Genomic DNA, 16,427 nt, shown 5'->3' with positions numbered 1-16,427 from the left:
GTAAAGCAGATATGTAAAGTTGCATGGTAATAAATAAATATTCATCTATGTTTCACTTAAAAGTCCAGATAATTTGTTTATGGTTACTGAACCAGTAGGAGTTCAGTTTCAGCGTTATCTGTATTTCTGCTTTGACTGGCAATTGCAGGTTGCAAATGTGGATTAAGGTTGTGGTGGAGTATGATGGAGGGTTGCCAGATGCTGGGGGTTTGTTTTGGGCGGGGTCGCACACATGGTGGTGGTCGGAGTGTGTGTGTGCAGTGGGTGGGGGCGGCAGGTCAAGACATGCTATAATCTCTAAGTATAGATCTACGCTGCAGGATGAAATTAGTTCGGGATGAACTGTTAGGGGATGACAGTGGTGTGGGTTTGGAGGCCAAACTTCAGCGGTTTGGGTTTCAGTGGATGAAGACTTGGTGAAATTACAGGGTAGAAGGCGACTTGGGCAACAGGTTCACGACTACAGGTGTGGCACCCGGGTGGAGCAGCTTATTGTTGTTTAGTCAACAAACTTGTAGAGGTGCAGATTTTATTGTAACTTTTGACAGCAGGATTATGGATGTGACTTATTAAAATGGATTAGACCATCTGACTGATTCATTGTTCTTTTAAGTTTTTTTTTTTTTAACTTGTTATAAAAACCACTTACAGCAAGCACATTCAGCCAGACAGGAAACCAAATCTGGTTTTCATACAAATGTTGGATTTTATGATTGTGTAACTGCTTTTCATAACACATTTTCATGTGTTCTTTCAATTTCCATCCTCACCATCTTTACAGGAGATCGAGAAGACTGACAACTGGATACAACAAAAAAAAAAAGGGGGGGGGGGGGGGGGGGGCAGTGGCTCAGGTGCTTGGGTGGATTATCCACTGACTTTAAGTTGGCAGTTGTTTGGGTGCCTTGGAAAGTGCTGTATGAATTTCATCCATTACTTTTAAAAGGGAAAAAAAAAAGATTCAACAAAAGAAATGGAAATGAATGACAGGCTTTCTGCAGGCTGCTGTAACTAAATGCATGCATTAGGCACTTCAGCACTTTAGTTAGCTGCTTTTTTAAAATATTTAAATGGTTTGTTGATCAGTGTCAGAAACCTGAATCTCTCAAATTTCTCTGTACAGGTATAATAGTCATGTACAAGTACTGAACTGAAAAAGTGAAAAAGAAGCTAATTTCTGAAGTAAAACTTTAAAAAAAATTGTACTCCCTGCATGCAACAATAAAGACTTAAATGTTAGCTCAACATTTGCACAATACTGTATGATTTGCACATTGAAAGACTTGATATATTATATTTTCAAGCCAAATGAGAGGCGTTGAAGGCCCATAATGGTAGACAAACATATAGCATGATAAAAAAAAAAAAAAACTAAATAAGCAAACACACAAAAAAAAAAGGTAAGGATGATATATTATTATTTTTAACATTAGACAAACTAAAAGGCTGTGCAACATTTTCACATTTTAAAGGAATCCAGAACTTAACATAAAGCTGCTCAACCGCCTCCCACATTTAACACAACAACAAATAGACACAGATAAACACCAATTTACACAGAGTAGAAACCGAGTTTAAAAGGTAAAGTGTCTTGTTAAAAGTGTCAAACTCAATTAGATCTCTTGGCCTGATCTCTTAAATGCTAATCGGTGTTCACGTGTCAGTCTATGTGAGTGTGCACGATGTTTACAGTGTTAGTGGTCCTAGCAACTAACGAATGCAAAGTGAGATTTAAAGGTGTGTATGCAGGTCAAAGGATAAGATTATAGCCTTTCAGACATTGCAGCTAATCCCCTGGTGGGACTGTATATGTTTCAGGCCCCACATGAAAACGTTTACATGCAAGTTTGAGAATTTGTGGGTATGGGGGAGGGTGTGTATTGGGGGTGGGAGTTGGGGGAGGTGTCTTTGTGTGTGAAGTGAAGCCTCACGTCTTGGTCTCATTGGCTTCCTTCTGCATGATGTCCAGAATCATGCGACAAGCGGAGGAGCAGCCCTCAGGTGTTGAGTGAATGGTGATAGGTTTTTCTGCTGCACCTGCATTTTCTTTCCGGTGAATATCCACCCTGAGAGAGGAATGTGGAGATTGTAAAGCATTATTAAAGTCTACAGTAGAGAATACAGTAGAGAATAAATTGAAGTCAGTAAAATTAAGACAAAACAAAATCTGAAATAAAAACTTTAGTAATAAAAGCTTACTTGGACTGTGTTTGTTTGGTGACATTCTTAATAGTGAGGCCTTCCTTGCCAATGATGGCTCCCACAAACTGAGTAGGCACGAGCATACGAAGGGGGAAGTCGTGTTGTCGGGGGCGTGGCGAACCAAAGCCTCCAGACGGACCAGGCTGAGAGGCACCCTGGTCCCGGGATGGTCGACCTCCACGCCGTGTACGGGAACCCTGGACGGGTGGAGCAGCATCCATGTCCATGATATACGACACCTTGAAGGAGTAGTTGTCAAACTGGTGTCCTGTTAGCTTCTCAATGGCTCTGGTGGAGGAAGAAAAGGAGGAGCGGGAAGTGTTAGGAGAGAAGAAATATCAAACTAAGGGGATGCAAAGGATACAACTTTTGTGAGAAGCACAACTGATTGTTTACAGCACACGCACTGTGAATTCCTTCAGAGCACTAATTCATTGCATCAAAAATGAATAAAAGCCATTCAGATGTGCACTTTATTCTCAGTTATATACCTTACTCATAGATGGAAATGTCTTAAACTTAATATGAGAAACCCAAAAACAGAAAATGTTGGAGGCAGATTTGGAAAAAATAAGCTTTAGATAAATAAAATATTAGCTCCATAAGGATAGATAGATGACAGAAAGTTATGTTTTTAAAAAAAAGCAAGAATCTCCTTGAGTGTGACCATATTATAAGAACTTTACATTAAAAAAATCTTTTGCTCTAAAAGAAGCTAATTCCCGTTTTGTTCAGAGATGAACTCCCCTGTGTTCTGACCTTCATGGGAAACACACAATATGTTGTTTTACTTAATCAGTGTCATTATTTGTGCTGCTTACACTTTTGCTTCCTCCTTGGTTGCGTATGTAACATTCACCACTGCTGTTTCTGTGTCAGTGTTCACTGTGAGACAGGGAGAGAAAGAAAACGTGTGATACAGAAAACAAAGGTTTACAAATGCTCTTAGCAGCTCTTTGTCATTGCCGTAGGTGAGTCGGACAAGCGTCCAGGTTCCCGTGGTGACCCTGAGAGCCACTTGTCGGTGTGAATCCATTACAGCCATCATCACACTGGCTCCGCTCCAGATCCTGCTGCTTTCACTGCTGACAGGAGCTGCTGAACACAATAGCCTCTCTGCCACTTGCACAAAAACAGATTTAAGTTTGACATAACAGCCTAAACAAAGAAAGCAACTGCTTATCAAAAGCAACAATGTGCTCAATGAGATGCGCCTTGGCAAGATTTATGGTTCTGCATTGTTTAGCGAACACGGAGCAGCACTGAGGATGTGATTCCTGCTGGCATCATCCTTTAACATGCTGAACTGTAGGGCAATGTACACGAGGAATCTGTTGTGCAACTTTCAATTGACTGATGAATCAGGTGAATATTTTAAAACATTTTGATGCTGGGCTGTTGTGATAACGGCAAACTGATGGCAAACAATCTTGATACTTGCATTCTGTTATATTAAAAATAAATGCAGCATATATGCTGCAGGAATCTTTTCACATTCCAGTCAACACACACATTGTACATGCTTTCTTCTTTTCAATGAAGAAAGCGTGTGATTGGTGATGGGAAAAGAAGAATATTTTCCAGAAGCTTATTGAAGAAAGGTCAGCTAGTCTAATGAGGTCTCTGTCAAAGGAGACAAAGCATCTCTGCTTTGGCACCAATGGGTTTCTATGAAACTCCTAAATGTCATAACAATGCGCTCAAAGCTCTGTAAATGTGACGACACTTTCCAAGGCTGGTGAAAAAGAAGCGATGTAACATAGGTGCGAAACATATACCATTGTGGCCTTCTCCATATCAAAATTTGCATCACAAATGTACGCAATCATAAGTGAGTAAAAGTGAAAATCAGCTGGTTTGGAAGGGTTAAATCTAGCGAGAGCGCCCAGCTGGCTTAAAGAGGTTGAGTGGGCAGAGTCTGGCATGATGCCTGACACCAGAGCTCACAGCCAGCTCTGGACCGCCCCACCCTGCCCTGCCCCGCCACAGGCAACCTTCACCATGCCACACACGAATATCGGACCTCTCCAAAAACTCACCCCTGAAACCAGAGCAAGCAGAGTCAGGTTGGAAGAAGTGACAGACGGCGGAAGACAGGAAGCTGGACAGAGACCGCTCCAGTGAGAGGTGGTTTCTCATGATTATTCACAGCAACTAGTGATGTTTAAGGAGCCAAACTGAAGATTGGAGAGGAGAGGAAGAAACGCTGCGCTGGTGTCTGGGTGAAAATGAAGCTGGCTTTTTTCAGCAGTTTCTGGGAAAATCTGAGCGGAGTCATTTCTACGCTGGGTTTTTCTTTTAGCGCCTGTCATGACTACAGTAGGAGGCAGTTGGTCTTGGTTGTTTTAACACACTGTGAATTTGTGTGCTTGTGCCAGAATTTTAGTCCACGTGTATTTGTCTACTACTGCTGCCTTCCCTGCACAAACACACATGCACACACCCTCATCAAACAGTGCAAAAGTTTCACCACAGGCGCCTTCTGTGTCAGTCCCCCCCTCACGACGATACCGCTCCACAAAAGAGATACAACACCCAAACATGAATAGACATAAACACACACACACATACACACACACACACACACACACACACACACACACACACACACACACACACACACACACACACACACACACACACAGGCACATTACTGCTGGATGTCTGCCATTTCTGCCCACTTCAATCCATACGCTGAGGCAGAGGAGACTCTTGGTGGTAGGCATTGCTCATTACAGAGACTGCATGTAATTCAACCGCTCTCGTCTCCAGGTCAAACTTATATGCATAGAGACTGATGAGATGATAGAGGCTGATTCATATGCAGAAATTGGTTATGTTTAGATAACAGATGTGTGGGATGATGATAATGAGGAAGATAAATCACAGGGGGAGACTTGAATTACTGAAAAGCGTGTGTGATGTTTAATAGACACATAAGCATTACACACGGAGTAAAATGACGACGACACGTAGCAAACGGGGAGAAGAGTTCTATACCTTGTTCCACGTTCTCTACAGTACCATGCTGAGCGAGAAGGCCATCCAAAACCTGAGGGAGACACAACAGTTTAGGCACAAAGACAAGAACCCAATCACAGTGGTACACACACACACATACACACACACACACAAGCTTGGTGCTACTGGCAATGTTCTGAATGACAATGTACTGCACAGAAATAATAGAGTCAAAGTGAAACTTTTTTTTTTTTTTTTTAATCAAAGCACGTTACTACGAAGCCAAATCCAAAACACAACTTTTAACTTAACTTTCTTTTTTTTACTTGATCTTTTGGCAACATCCTCTCACAATAGTATCACATTGGACGATCAGCCTTAATGACTATTCATTTTGATTTCCTTAAAGTTCAACTGTGTACACAATAATGAGTCTCAAAAGGTTGAGACTGGTGCGGACTTGCCTGTAAAAACACCACCTACGATTACAGATAAAGTTAAGAGAGATGAATACTGGTGCCTTTCATAGATGACACAAACTGCAGTTTTGCAATAATGGAAAAACAGGAAGAACAACAAACTGTTCAATTACGTAGACTTTAATACCCCACTATCTTAAACCCTTGAAGAGGAATTGTCTGTTTACTGCACATTAAAAGCAAGTGAATTAATTATGCCAGGTACACAGTGCATATGTCGTCTGTGTAATTAGATAGTTCCACTTAAAGTGTCAAAGACTGAAATAACATAGGGAATATAATGGTTTAGTGTCTATGGGGTGGTATAAATAAGGTGCCACCAAAAAAGAACTTTATTTCCAACGAAATAAATAAACACTCAAATGATATAAACCCCAAATTTATTTATCTAATATGTTGCAAAGGCAACATATTAGATAACGAAACTCGAGAAAGTATTGATTAAAACATAATCACATAGATGTTTTTATCCTTCCAGGACTTCTTAATTGAATTTTTGTTTTTAGGCCCAAGCTCATTTCAGACTGAAAACATGGGTGAGACCATTCACCTTGTAATTACTGCTGATTTTAAAAATAAAAACAGCATTGGCGATGGCATTGAGGAGTACATTGCATTGATAAAAACTGTACAACAGATTGGCTAAAAATCCAGGAGAAAAATCAGCCTTCCAGCTGTCCAGATCTGTAGTCTGCTAAAAACATCCCAGACTTTTATATTTACTAATTCAATTCTTACAACCAGTGTATCTGGCTTATGTTTCAAAACTAAAGCTTATGCCAATTGTCATCAAGAAGGGAGGGAGGGGGGTACCATCCGAACAGGGCATCAGGTCATAACAGAGACAAACGAAGCAAACAAGTATTCACAATTCAAACTTGCACCCGTGTCCAATGCAGAATTCCCTCTTAACCTCGCAAACGTTTTATTGTGAAAGTACCTGTGAAAGTACCCCGAGAAAATCCACAAGGAAACGTGGAAAAGAACATAGAAACTCCATCCACAAATACCCCATCTAAGATTTGAACCAACCATGGGGCAACAATGCTAACTGCTACAACATGTAAATGCGACAACTTCTACCCCTTCTAAAGAAATATGGAAAAAAGAGGAAAAAAATCTGTCACTAAATGTCCTTTACCAAGTAAAATCAACAAACACATCACTTTTATTAGTTTGATGCTATTCCGCTTAAATGTAGCTTGACAGGTTCAAGGTTTGGTTTGAAACTTTAGAAAATAAACTTTTCAAAGGTTTTTCTGATTTCTTCAGAGTTAAGGTGTCTTTCTAACAAAACAAACTGATATAAACTTATAATCAGGTGTCAGCAGCCGAGGTCTGAGTCATAAACTGTCTGTGAAAAACACACATCTGGATTGTTGCTCTCTGGACGTATGGGAAAGCAGATGGCTTTGCTCTGTAAAGAAAATATACTCCTAAAATCACAACAACAGCCCTTTTAACCCTGGCAATTTCAAGAATCAGATAGTTTAAAAACAGTAAAAGTCTGAACGTTCATGGCACGTTTTAATCTCAGCTACGTTTCACAAAGCACTTTCATTCAACCAAAAACTCTTATTTCTTTAACTCATGTTTAAGCCAAACTCACCTTCATTTAACTGTCACTTACACACAAACACACACACAAAGGAAAATAAAAAATGTGTAGAACTGTATTAAATATCTTTTGCTCAGCTGCATCTTTTTAATGATGCTGATTTGCTTATTGTGAAGCTGGAAGATAAATGTAGCCTCCGGTTTAAAAACAAGCTTAAATGTAGAATAATAATTAGTTTGGTTTTCACCTGCCAGCTTAACATGGAAGAATAAAAAAAAAAAATTTTTAAATTGTCTCACTCAGTCAAACAACCAAACTTTTTTCTCCACCAAATGTTATCATTTCTATAATTTCTTGTGTGGAGAAAAGTTCTCAAATGGCATGCATGCAGCTATACAACTTAAACACAGGTGGGACTCTTGGTAGGCATGAAGACGGACACACACAGAGAGACAACAGACTTGGACCCCTGCGAGGTTGCAGATGTTGACATCAGACAGTGTCATCCAGACAGTAACAAACATTCACAGACATAAAAACGTGCACACAAACACTTGTGTCTAAAAGGAAGGTGACTCATTGTCAGGAAATTGGTTTATGTGCTTCCTGGTGCTGTTCAACTGGGCATCACACTCCCTCACACACACGCAAACACACATAAAAACACACTGACATACAAACAACTGACCTCCCACTGTAGATGAGGGGGAATGTTCCGGATCTGGATCTTCCGACTCCTGCAGAGATGAGAGACACAGACGGAGTGGATTTAACGGACCTGAACCACAAACTTAGACACACACACATAAACACACTTACAATCATCTGTTCACAGCAAGCCCAGTAAACTTCTCTATATATAGAGTTAATTTATATACATGTGTGTACACACATCAGCCATGTCAGCACTTGGGGAACAGGAACAGTTTTGCAGAGATGGCAAAAAAGCAGAATAAGACCTGCTTTACACAGTATGTACCGGTACATGTAATTTACACACATCAGTAGTCTGTATCACTGATCAGAGGACTGCTCCAGAAGAGCTAAAAGAAACGTCTGTGTGTCGGCAGGCGTTTATTAGACAGTAGTTAGAGACTCCTGGTAACAACATCCTACGAGTGCTTTTCTTACCACTCTCACTATGAGAAGTGGAAGTGACACAAGTGAAATGGTGCTCAGACCAAAATTGATGGATTTCCTCAGTCTTGAGTGATGCAATCAGCGGATGTGTTTCTGGTTTCATTTTTATGTAAGACACTAGAATATATACACACACACACACACACACACACACACACACATACACACGTATATATATATATACATATATATATATACATATATATATATATATATATATATATATATATATATAGATATATATATATATAGATATATATAGATATATAGATATATAGATATATGTATATTTATATTCTTCCAGTTTACTCAGTTCAACCACAACATTCAAGCATAAGTACTTTAACAAGCTTTTATCAAATCTTTATTGAAATGAATCAGCCAAGGAGAACACAGGCCCTCTCTGCCTGTTCGTTTTGGGATCCTGAGTCTCCACAAAGCCTCCAGTGAATATGGCAGCACAAACAGCAAAGCCACACAAACCGCCTGTGACCACAAGCTGTTAACAACTACATTAACGTGAGAGAGCCCAGTCCAGCTCTGCGGTGACCGCTGAGCTAACATATTCCAAAAAGACATTTAAGAAGCATTTCAGATGACACTGGAGACTGAAGGATGGAGCTGTAGAAATGCAGCAGAGGAGGAATGACAGGCAATAATGAGAGGTGGATTTAAGTTCAGGAGGACTCTCCAAGGGAAACACAAAAATGCATAACGCACCATTTTGCCGCTCTTTGACTCTACATGCTAATACAAGTTTATTTCAGCCAAATCGGCAGGTTTGCGCATAAATGTTAGCAGGTCAGAATTTCTCATCTGCAGAGATAAGATGGAAGCATGCTGGTCATGAATGAATTGATTCTTTCTGATTCTGCTGTTCAAGGGCAGACAGAGGAGGAATGCAGTGTCACGTGGATTTCTCCTCAATGCTTCTCATCTACTTGAACTTTCTGCAGTACCATAGAAACACTAAGAGGCAAAGCCACACAACTGATACTGGTTTTAGTGCAAGAAGTCACTCAACTTTAACATAAACTTTTAAAAAATTAAATAAACCTTAAAAAAAAAAAAAACATTTAAAATTTAGAGTACAATACTTTTCTTTGGCTAATCAGATAAAAAAGTAAGACATTTAATACAACCATAACATCCTCCAAATGTCTCTTGAAACCAATGGTGGACAGAAACGCCAGAACTTCCCACAGTATCATACAACACAGTGGGCTGCAAACATTCTGTGTAAAGCAAATTTGAAGTGAGTGGCTTGATGAAAGCACTCTTTTGGCAACTGGGATCCAAACAAGGGTAAACTGATTTAAAAAAAAAAAAAAAAGCCTGTGCCACTAAAGTACATCACCTATTTCCACATAGTAAACAACCTCCTGCTGTCCAAAAGCCACCAATAGCTAAAAGTGTTTATGGCCAACTCAAAACCTCAAAAACAGTCCCAAATACTGGCTTTTCTAAGCTACCTCATGTGGAAACTAAAAGCTCCATTCATTCAGCATTGTCTGCTGAAGTGGCCTGCTAATTCTAAGGCCAGTTACACTGCTGAGTTTTTGCAAATTAATTATGCCCACTGTAATCTTGATTTGCAAGACAATATGATGCCAAACTGCAGCATCTTCTGTGGATATTAACAAGCATCACAGTAGATCACATTTCTTGTGGGGTAAATTCACAGAGGACGTTGCAGAGTCTGATGCAAACTGTTATATATAAACATTTTCTCAGTGTCACTTAATTATTTGTCTGTGACCATTTCTTAACAGTGACCTTGAGCTTAAAGACTACTCACTTGCCTGTTATTATCAAATATGCAGAGGAAGCTTCCTGAGGGGACATGTCATGGAAAATGTGACAGTGCCTGCTGACAGTCCACAAATGTCTTATTTTCAGCGTGCTTGTGGCCACATGGCTAACCAGGAGTTCAGTGCTTTCTTTGCCTTTACAGAAGAGATGGGCCCACAATGCATGTCGCTCTGCCACATTTGCTTTTAGCTGTCTGCAACATTCAGTTTAAGGCACAGGCATCAGCTGTGTGTCCTGAGGTTGTATGTATAGCTTTATAACTCAGTGCTAGTATGCGAAGCAGCAAGTCTCTGCTACCGTATCCGGTTTGAATGTTCAATAGCAGTGAACCCAGCGCTCTTACACTTTTCCCAAATCCAAAATGAATTGTAGCAGAAGATACAAACTAAAGATGATGGTTAATTATTGTTTGCCAAATGTAACCAAGCTGTCTGCTGCTGGCTAGGAGCAGCCTGCCAAGAAAAAATATTTGAGGGTGGCCATGTTCTGCCAAAAAAGCTAATATTTACTGCACCCACCTGTATGAGGTAAGGAGCCGTGTCTGTGCACAGGCTTGCATACCAATGGCCACATGCATGTGGAGCAGTCTAAGGAATTTTAACCTCTGTGCAGGGGTACAGGGGGGTGAGACGTTTGCAATGTCTATGAATAAAGCGCTGATTATGAATTTATAAATCTTGCAGCAAAATTATACACTTCAATTTATTTTATTTTTTTTTAGTGTTTTCATACCTACTTTGTACTTTGTACAAAGTACTTCACATTTAGATCTATTGCTAAATCTACAAGTAAAATCCAAGCTATTACAACTGCTGAAATTATGTAAATTCTGAGAACTATGTGGAACAAAGCTGCAGTTTAATCCATCAGTCATCAGAGAAAAAATACTAACAATGAGGAAAACTGATCAATAAACCTACAAAAGAGCAACATAAGAGACGGTATTGCTTTTTTAGTTACACAGTATAGAAACTATAGAAAACAGGCTTTAAAACTGGTCTCCATCTGAGCCAAAGAAAATTTAGACATGAAAACACAAATTTGGGAAAAAAATGAAACAGCCTAAACTGAATTTACAACACAACAAAAGTTGCAATATAGGTTGCAGTTATCTGTTAAATCTAGAAATAATGAATGACTGGATAAACTACCACATAAGTGCAGCAGCAGTAGTCTCTTAAAATGATAAATGTGGTCATACAAACCAAAATAGCATGCCTATTAAAATATCTATGTATTGAAATGTAAGTAAGTCTACTTGTCATGTAAAAATATCCAACACTATATGATTATTCCGTCTCACAAAGTTTATTACTATATAAAATCACAATAAGAAGCTATCGAAAATGGCACATGAGGAACATTGTAGGTCATTTAAAAAGAACATAACGGTACAAAGTGGGGGCAATAATCTTTGAATATTAAGAGTTTAAAATGACAAATTGATGAGAAACCCCAAGGAACGACAATGCTTATCACCAAATCAAACATTTAACATTTTCAGCAGACAATCATATGTTGTACTTTTAAAACCAGTTTCATCCAAGCTAAGTTTGGTTTATCTCACATTGTGTTATCTATTTGACATGTCAACAGTGAAAGCTCAATTTCACTCGTTTGATCCAATAACACTGCCTTACTGATCTGATTTTGGTTAAAGTTAACATGCTGCAGTGATAGATGTATGTTTCATTCCATCAACTACTTTAAAAAAGTGTTTTGTTGTTGCAGCTCCACATTTATTTATTTGCTTTTTAATATTGACATCTATTGTAAGAAGTTGGTCTAATCTTATAAATTAAAAGAATGTGGCTTCTGTTTCTTCACTTTTTCTCATATAAAATAACACATTACTTTGTTACCTTTGTCATGTGTATTCACAGGTATTGTTGACAAGTTACCATGGTAATGTGAATAAAGGCAATTGGACTCTCATGAAAGGACGTCAGTACACTCTTTCCACATCTTTTGTAAGAACTAAAGAAGACATGCATTTTGAATGTGCGGTGGCTATAATATGACATTTCATTAACTAAGGTATCATATATAGTGTATAAAGTGATAATTATACATAAAAACATTTATCAATGATTCCATAAATATTAAAAAACAATTCAACTAATCAAAAACTTGGTGCACTTTGCTCCTTAACTGTCCTCACAACAATCAGACATTCCTGTCATTTGAAGCGTATCACTATATTTTTGTGTCATCCTGAGGTCTCTTAAACCACCACACCCCTCCTTTTTTTTTTACAGAGAATTTAAAAATGTAACTTTTATTTCCTCTTCCAATATTCTATCTGATGTGGTCTTTAAAAGCTTTGTTGACACTCCATGCCTCTGCACCGTGCAGATGTCAGAGACAGCTCATGAGGCACACTGTCCAGTGCCCAGCAGGGAAGCCTCTGTGTGGACCAATAAAAAGATATTGCAGACGTTCTTTCGGCCAGGCTTGTACGAAGCGCACAGCCACACAAAGCTCCCACAAACATGTCTGCTCACACACTCAGCCTCAGCAACAAAGCTCATGTCTAATTTTCCAGAATGCTAAAGTTGTTTTTTTTTCTCCATTTACCTGTCATCTTCTACTGTCCTGCACCCATTTAGCTGTCAACACTCCGACTGGCTGGTTCTCAGAGCAATCAACTCATATTACAAAGGCCTCACTATTCGCAGCGATACAGGAAAATATTTGCTGCTTTGTGTTTAAGAAGAAGAAAATAACCTTAAAAGAAGAAGAGCAATATTTTTCTCAGACAAGCAGACATCAGTATTTTTTAACAGCTGTCATCCAGATTTCTGACTGTATTCTGCTTGATGCGAAAGCTCGAAGGCCACGCTTGATGACACAACAAACACAGTAAGTTCTCATCTAGCCAGCTTATTGAAAGACTTTTTTTTCCACAGAATGAAAGATGATTCTGTCGCTATCGTAGCCATACTATGCAGATAAAATAGGTAATGAAAACCTCTGCGGTCATAAATCACACCGGAGGCATGTGATTATGCACCTATTACATGCTCATATTACCAATTCAGTCTACATACTGTCTACGCTAAACTAAAGACTTCTGCTTCTTTTACATGTGAAAGTGCAGTGCTGAGTGCAGCATAATGTGATCATCCAACGATCAGCTACATTTACTGCTGTAAAGGCATGTATGTGAGCTTCTGTTGCTTTTACAGCTCCACTCTGGCCTGCACAGCAGCTAAAACTAACACAGTGCTGTACAGTTCAGGTGGGTTAGTGAAATAATCTGGTGGTCCTTACACACCACCAACACACTTGTCTAATCTGAATTAACCCAATTTCTGGTTTGGCTCTTTGGCTCTTTGGCTCTTAAGCTTTTAAGCGCATAAAACGCTCTGAAATCGCAAAGAGGAAACAACAAGTCAACAATTCTGCAGAGACCCCTCAATGTGGAGGATGTACCCCCAGCTTCAGATTCTACCAGCTCTCACACTGCATCTCCCTGTCTCTGCTGCTGGATTAGTACATAGCCTGCACCTTAAGCAGTGTTCCTAACTACTTTTCGAAGACTTATACATTTTGATATATAATAGATATAAAAGGATTTGTATGAGCAGTGCCCATTGTTGTCTATCAACCACAAAGATTGATTGCAATTTGTCCTCCAGAAGAAGAAATTCTGAATTAGCACTATGGTATATAATTTACCACAATTCAACAATTTAGTGAACAATACATTGCATAAAGCAGCAAAGCAGAAATCAGTGGACAACTACCTGCCTGAAAGATTTGGATAAAACTCTTATTTGCATTTTCTTTTTCTTAATAGTCAAGTAGATATCATTGACAGTTTAGGATGATTGCAGAATCTTTCAATATCTTAGGCACCTTCATTTCATAAGCCTAATCATTATATTATTATTGGCTTATTATTTATTATTCTTATAGTCTTTCACATCTGGAGGTCCATTAGAATATAATTCATTAAAAGTCTTCTTCTTGATATGAAATATTTTCTCTCCTTTCAGCTCCAGCTTTGCTAAAAGACAACACCCCCAGTATCTTGAACAAAATGCTTTGCTAAGCCCACTAGCTAGTTACTGCATCTTATCCTGTTACATTGTTAATAAGCAGTTTGGTGCTGTAGGTTGGGTACTTTCAGCACTTAAAGATAGGTACTGCTTCCAGTAAAAAACAACACAAGTAATGAGGCTGATGGACAATGATCAAATTATGAGCAAGAAATCCAAGTTAAGTCATAGTTCATCACATCTTATTTACATTCATTTAACTCTGACTGGACAAATATAGATTAGATATAAAATCTTAAATTATTAAACACTTCACAGCTTAAAAACAAAGTGATACAAATATTTTTTGATAGCGAAAAACACTTTCATTTATCTATATGATAATAGAAAGATGTCTCATTTCTCAAAAATTTGTATCTGGGACACGTTCACGTACAGTTTTATTAAAATAACAATATTCCCCAAGGCATTAATTTGTAATCACCCAAAAACCTCTCTCCCAAATGGAAGCTGGAAAAAATTGTATCTGTGCTGCTCCATTGTTCCCTAAACACATATTTTTCATATCAATACTGCAAAATGAACAAAGCTGCTGCTCCGCGGTGTTGCTAACTGTCTCATCTCAGTATGTACTGCTCAGGTGCTTGTTTCTGTCTTCACTTCCAGACCTCTGTGGGCGAGGACTCATCAGAATTCAGCAGGCTTACCTGCCTGCCTGTTTCTCTTCACATGTTAGTTTTCAATGTGGCGCCGCAATAGGAAAACACATGCGACTCGAATGGAAGCCACAACCTTCCTGTTGACGTGTCTGCTCCCTGCAGTCAACAATCACTCAGTTGGTTAAAAGAAAAATGTAAATAAAGAAACATGTTTCTTCATCCATTGCTTGGACTACAAACTTAATAATAAGACAGGTTTATTTATTGGAGGGCAGTTTAAGAATTTAATTGTTTATTAAAGGTGATTCGATAGGTTTAATTTACTTTTAGATGTACACATGGTGAGAAACAGCATATGGTGGTGCAATATTTGCTTTGAGAAATATGAGCCCCAAACATGCTTTTCTCACCACACACTAGCTTACAGATGTATATCACATGTACACAATAACATAAAAAAAAAAAGGTATAAATAAATATTTACATTGAATTTCTATTTGTATACAGTTGCAGATGTAATGTGTTGTCCAGTCCTCAGGTGTAATCTTAACAAATTAATTCTCAGTCAGCACCACAATGCCACAGGGTGACACAAAACACATTTTCCTCCTTCATGCCTGCTAATTCAATAAAATGAGTATTTTAAAATTGTTTCCTTTGCACATCTCAGTGGCGAAATCCATTTTAATTTAAATGGAAGCTGTCGGCACTAACACATCAGCTGATCACTACAGATTTCAGAATACGACTGAAATATATATATATATATATATATATATATATATATATATATATATATATATATATATATATATATATATATGTCCTGATATATATGTATATATATATATATATATATATATATATATATATATATATATATATATATATATATATATATATATATATGTGTGTATATATATATGTATATATATATATATATATACACATATATATATATTTATATATATATATATATATATATATATATATATATATATATATATATAAATGTGTATATGTATATATATATATATATATATATATATATATATATATATATATATATATATATATGTGTATATATATATATATATATATATATATATGTGTATATATATATATATATATATATATATATATATATATATATATATATACACATATATATATATATACATAAGGGCAAAACCAAGAAAAGGTAAGGCGAGGTAGGTACAGCCGGATGTCATACCTGAGGCCCTGGAAACTGCCGAACAAAGACTACAAGCATCGGCTGTGTGACTGAAGAGATACACAGGAGATGTTGAGGCCAGAAGAATAAACTGGCTCTTCTCAACTAACCCAGCTAAAGTGCACTCCCAGTGGCAGGGTAATACTACACAAACTGATCCACCAAGAATGGAGACGGAACAATACTGGAAAGGCATATGGGAGAAGGAGGCATCACATAACAGTGAAGCACAGTGGTTAAAAGACCCCAGAGCAGACCACAGCTCATGAACAAGGTCCAGTTACCATCACAGTGGCAGATATTCAGCGTAGACTCTCAGGTATGAAGAACTGGTCAGTGCCTGGCCCTGATATGATCCATGGCTACTGGCTAAAGAGG

General features: G+C 38.1%; 1 protein-coding gene across 6 annotated transcripts in view; it reads right to left on the bottom strand.

Moving 5' to 3' along the window:
- Window positions 1-16,427, bottom strand: part of igf2bp2a (insulin-like growth factor 2 mRNA binding protein 2a) — a gene marked incomplete at its 5' end in the record, with an annotated part of 45,104 nt that overhangs the window by 10,424 nt on the left and 18,253 nt on the right. For all 6 annotated transcript variants that reach the window (XM_079254886.1, XM_079254884.1, XM_079254883.1 and 3 more), the window contains 5 exons: window positions 1,932-2,066; window positions 2,200-2,490; window positions 3,024-3,087; window positions 5,203-5,254; window positions 7,889-7,937. In XM_079254886.1, coding sequence (XP_079111012.1) covers window positions 1,932-2,066; window positions 2,200-2,490; window positions 3,024-3,087; window positions 5,203-5,254; window positions 7,889-7,937 — 591 coding nt within the window. The remainder of the gene's footprint in view (window positions 1-1,931; window positions 2,067-2,199; window positions 2,491-3,023; window positions 3,088-5,202; window positions 5,255-7,888; window positions 7,938-16,427) is intronic.

This window comes from Telmatherina bonti (assembly GCF_933228915.1).
Source record: "Telmatherina bonti genome assembly, chromosome: 15".
NCBI classification, from domain to species: Eukaryota; Metazoa; Chordata; class Actinopteri; order Atheriniformes; family Telmatherinidae; genus Telmatherina; species Telmatherina bonti.
This window is presented reverse-complemented; position numbering and strand designations above follow the sequence as displayed.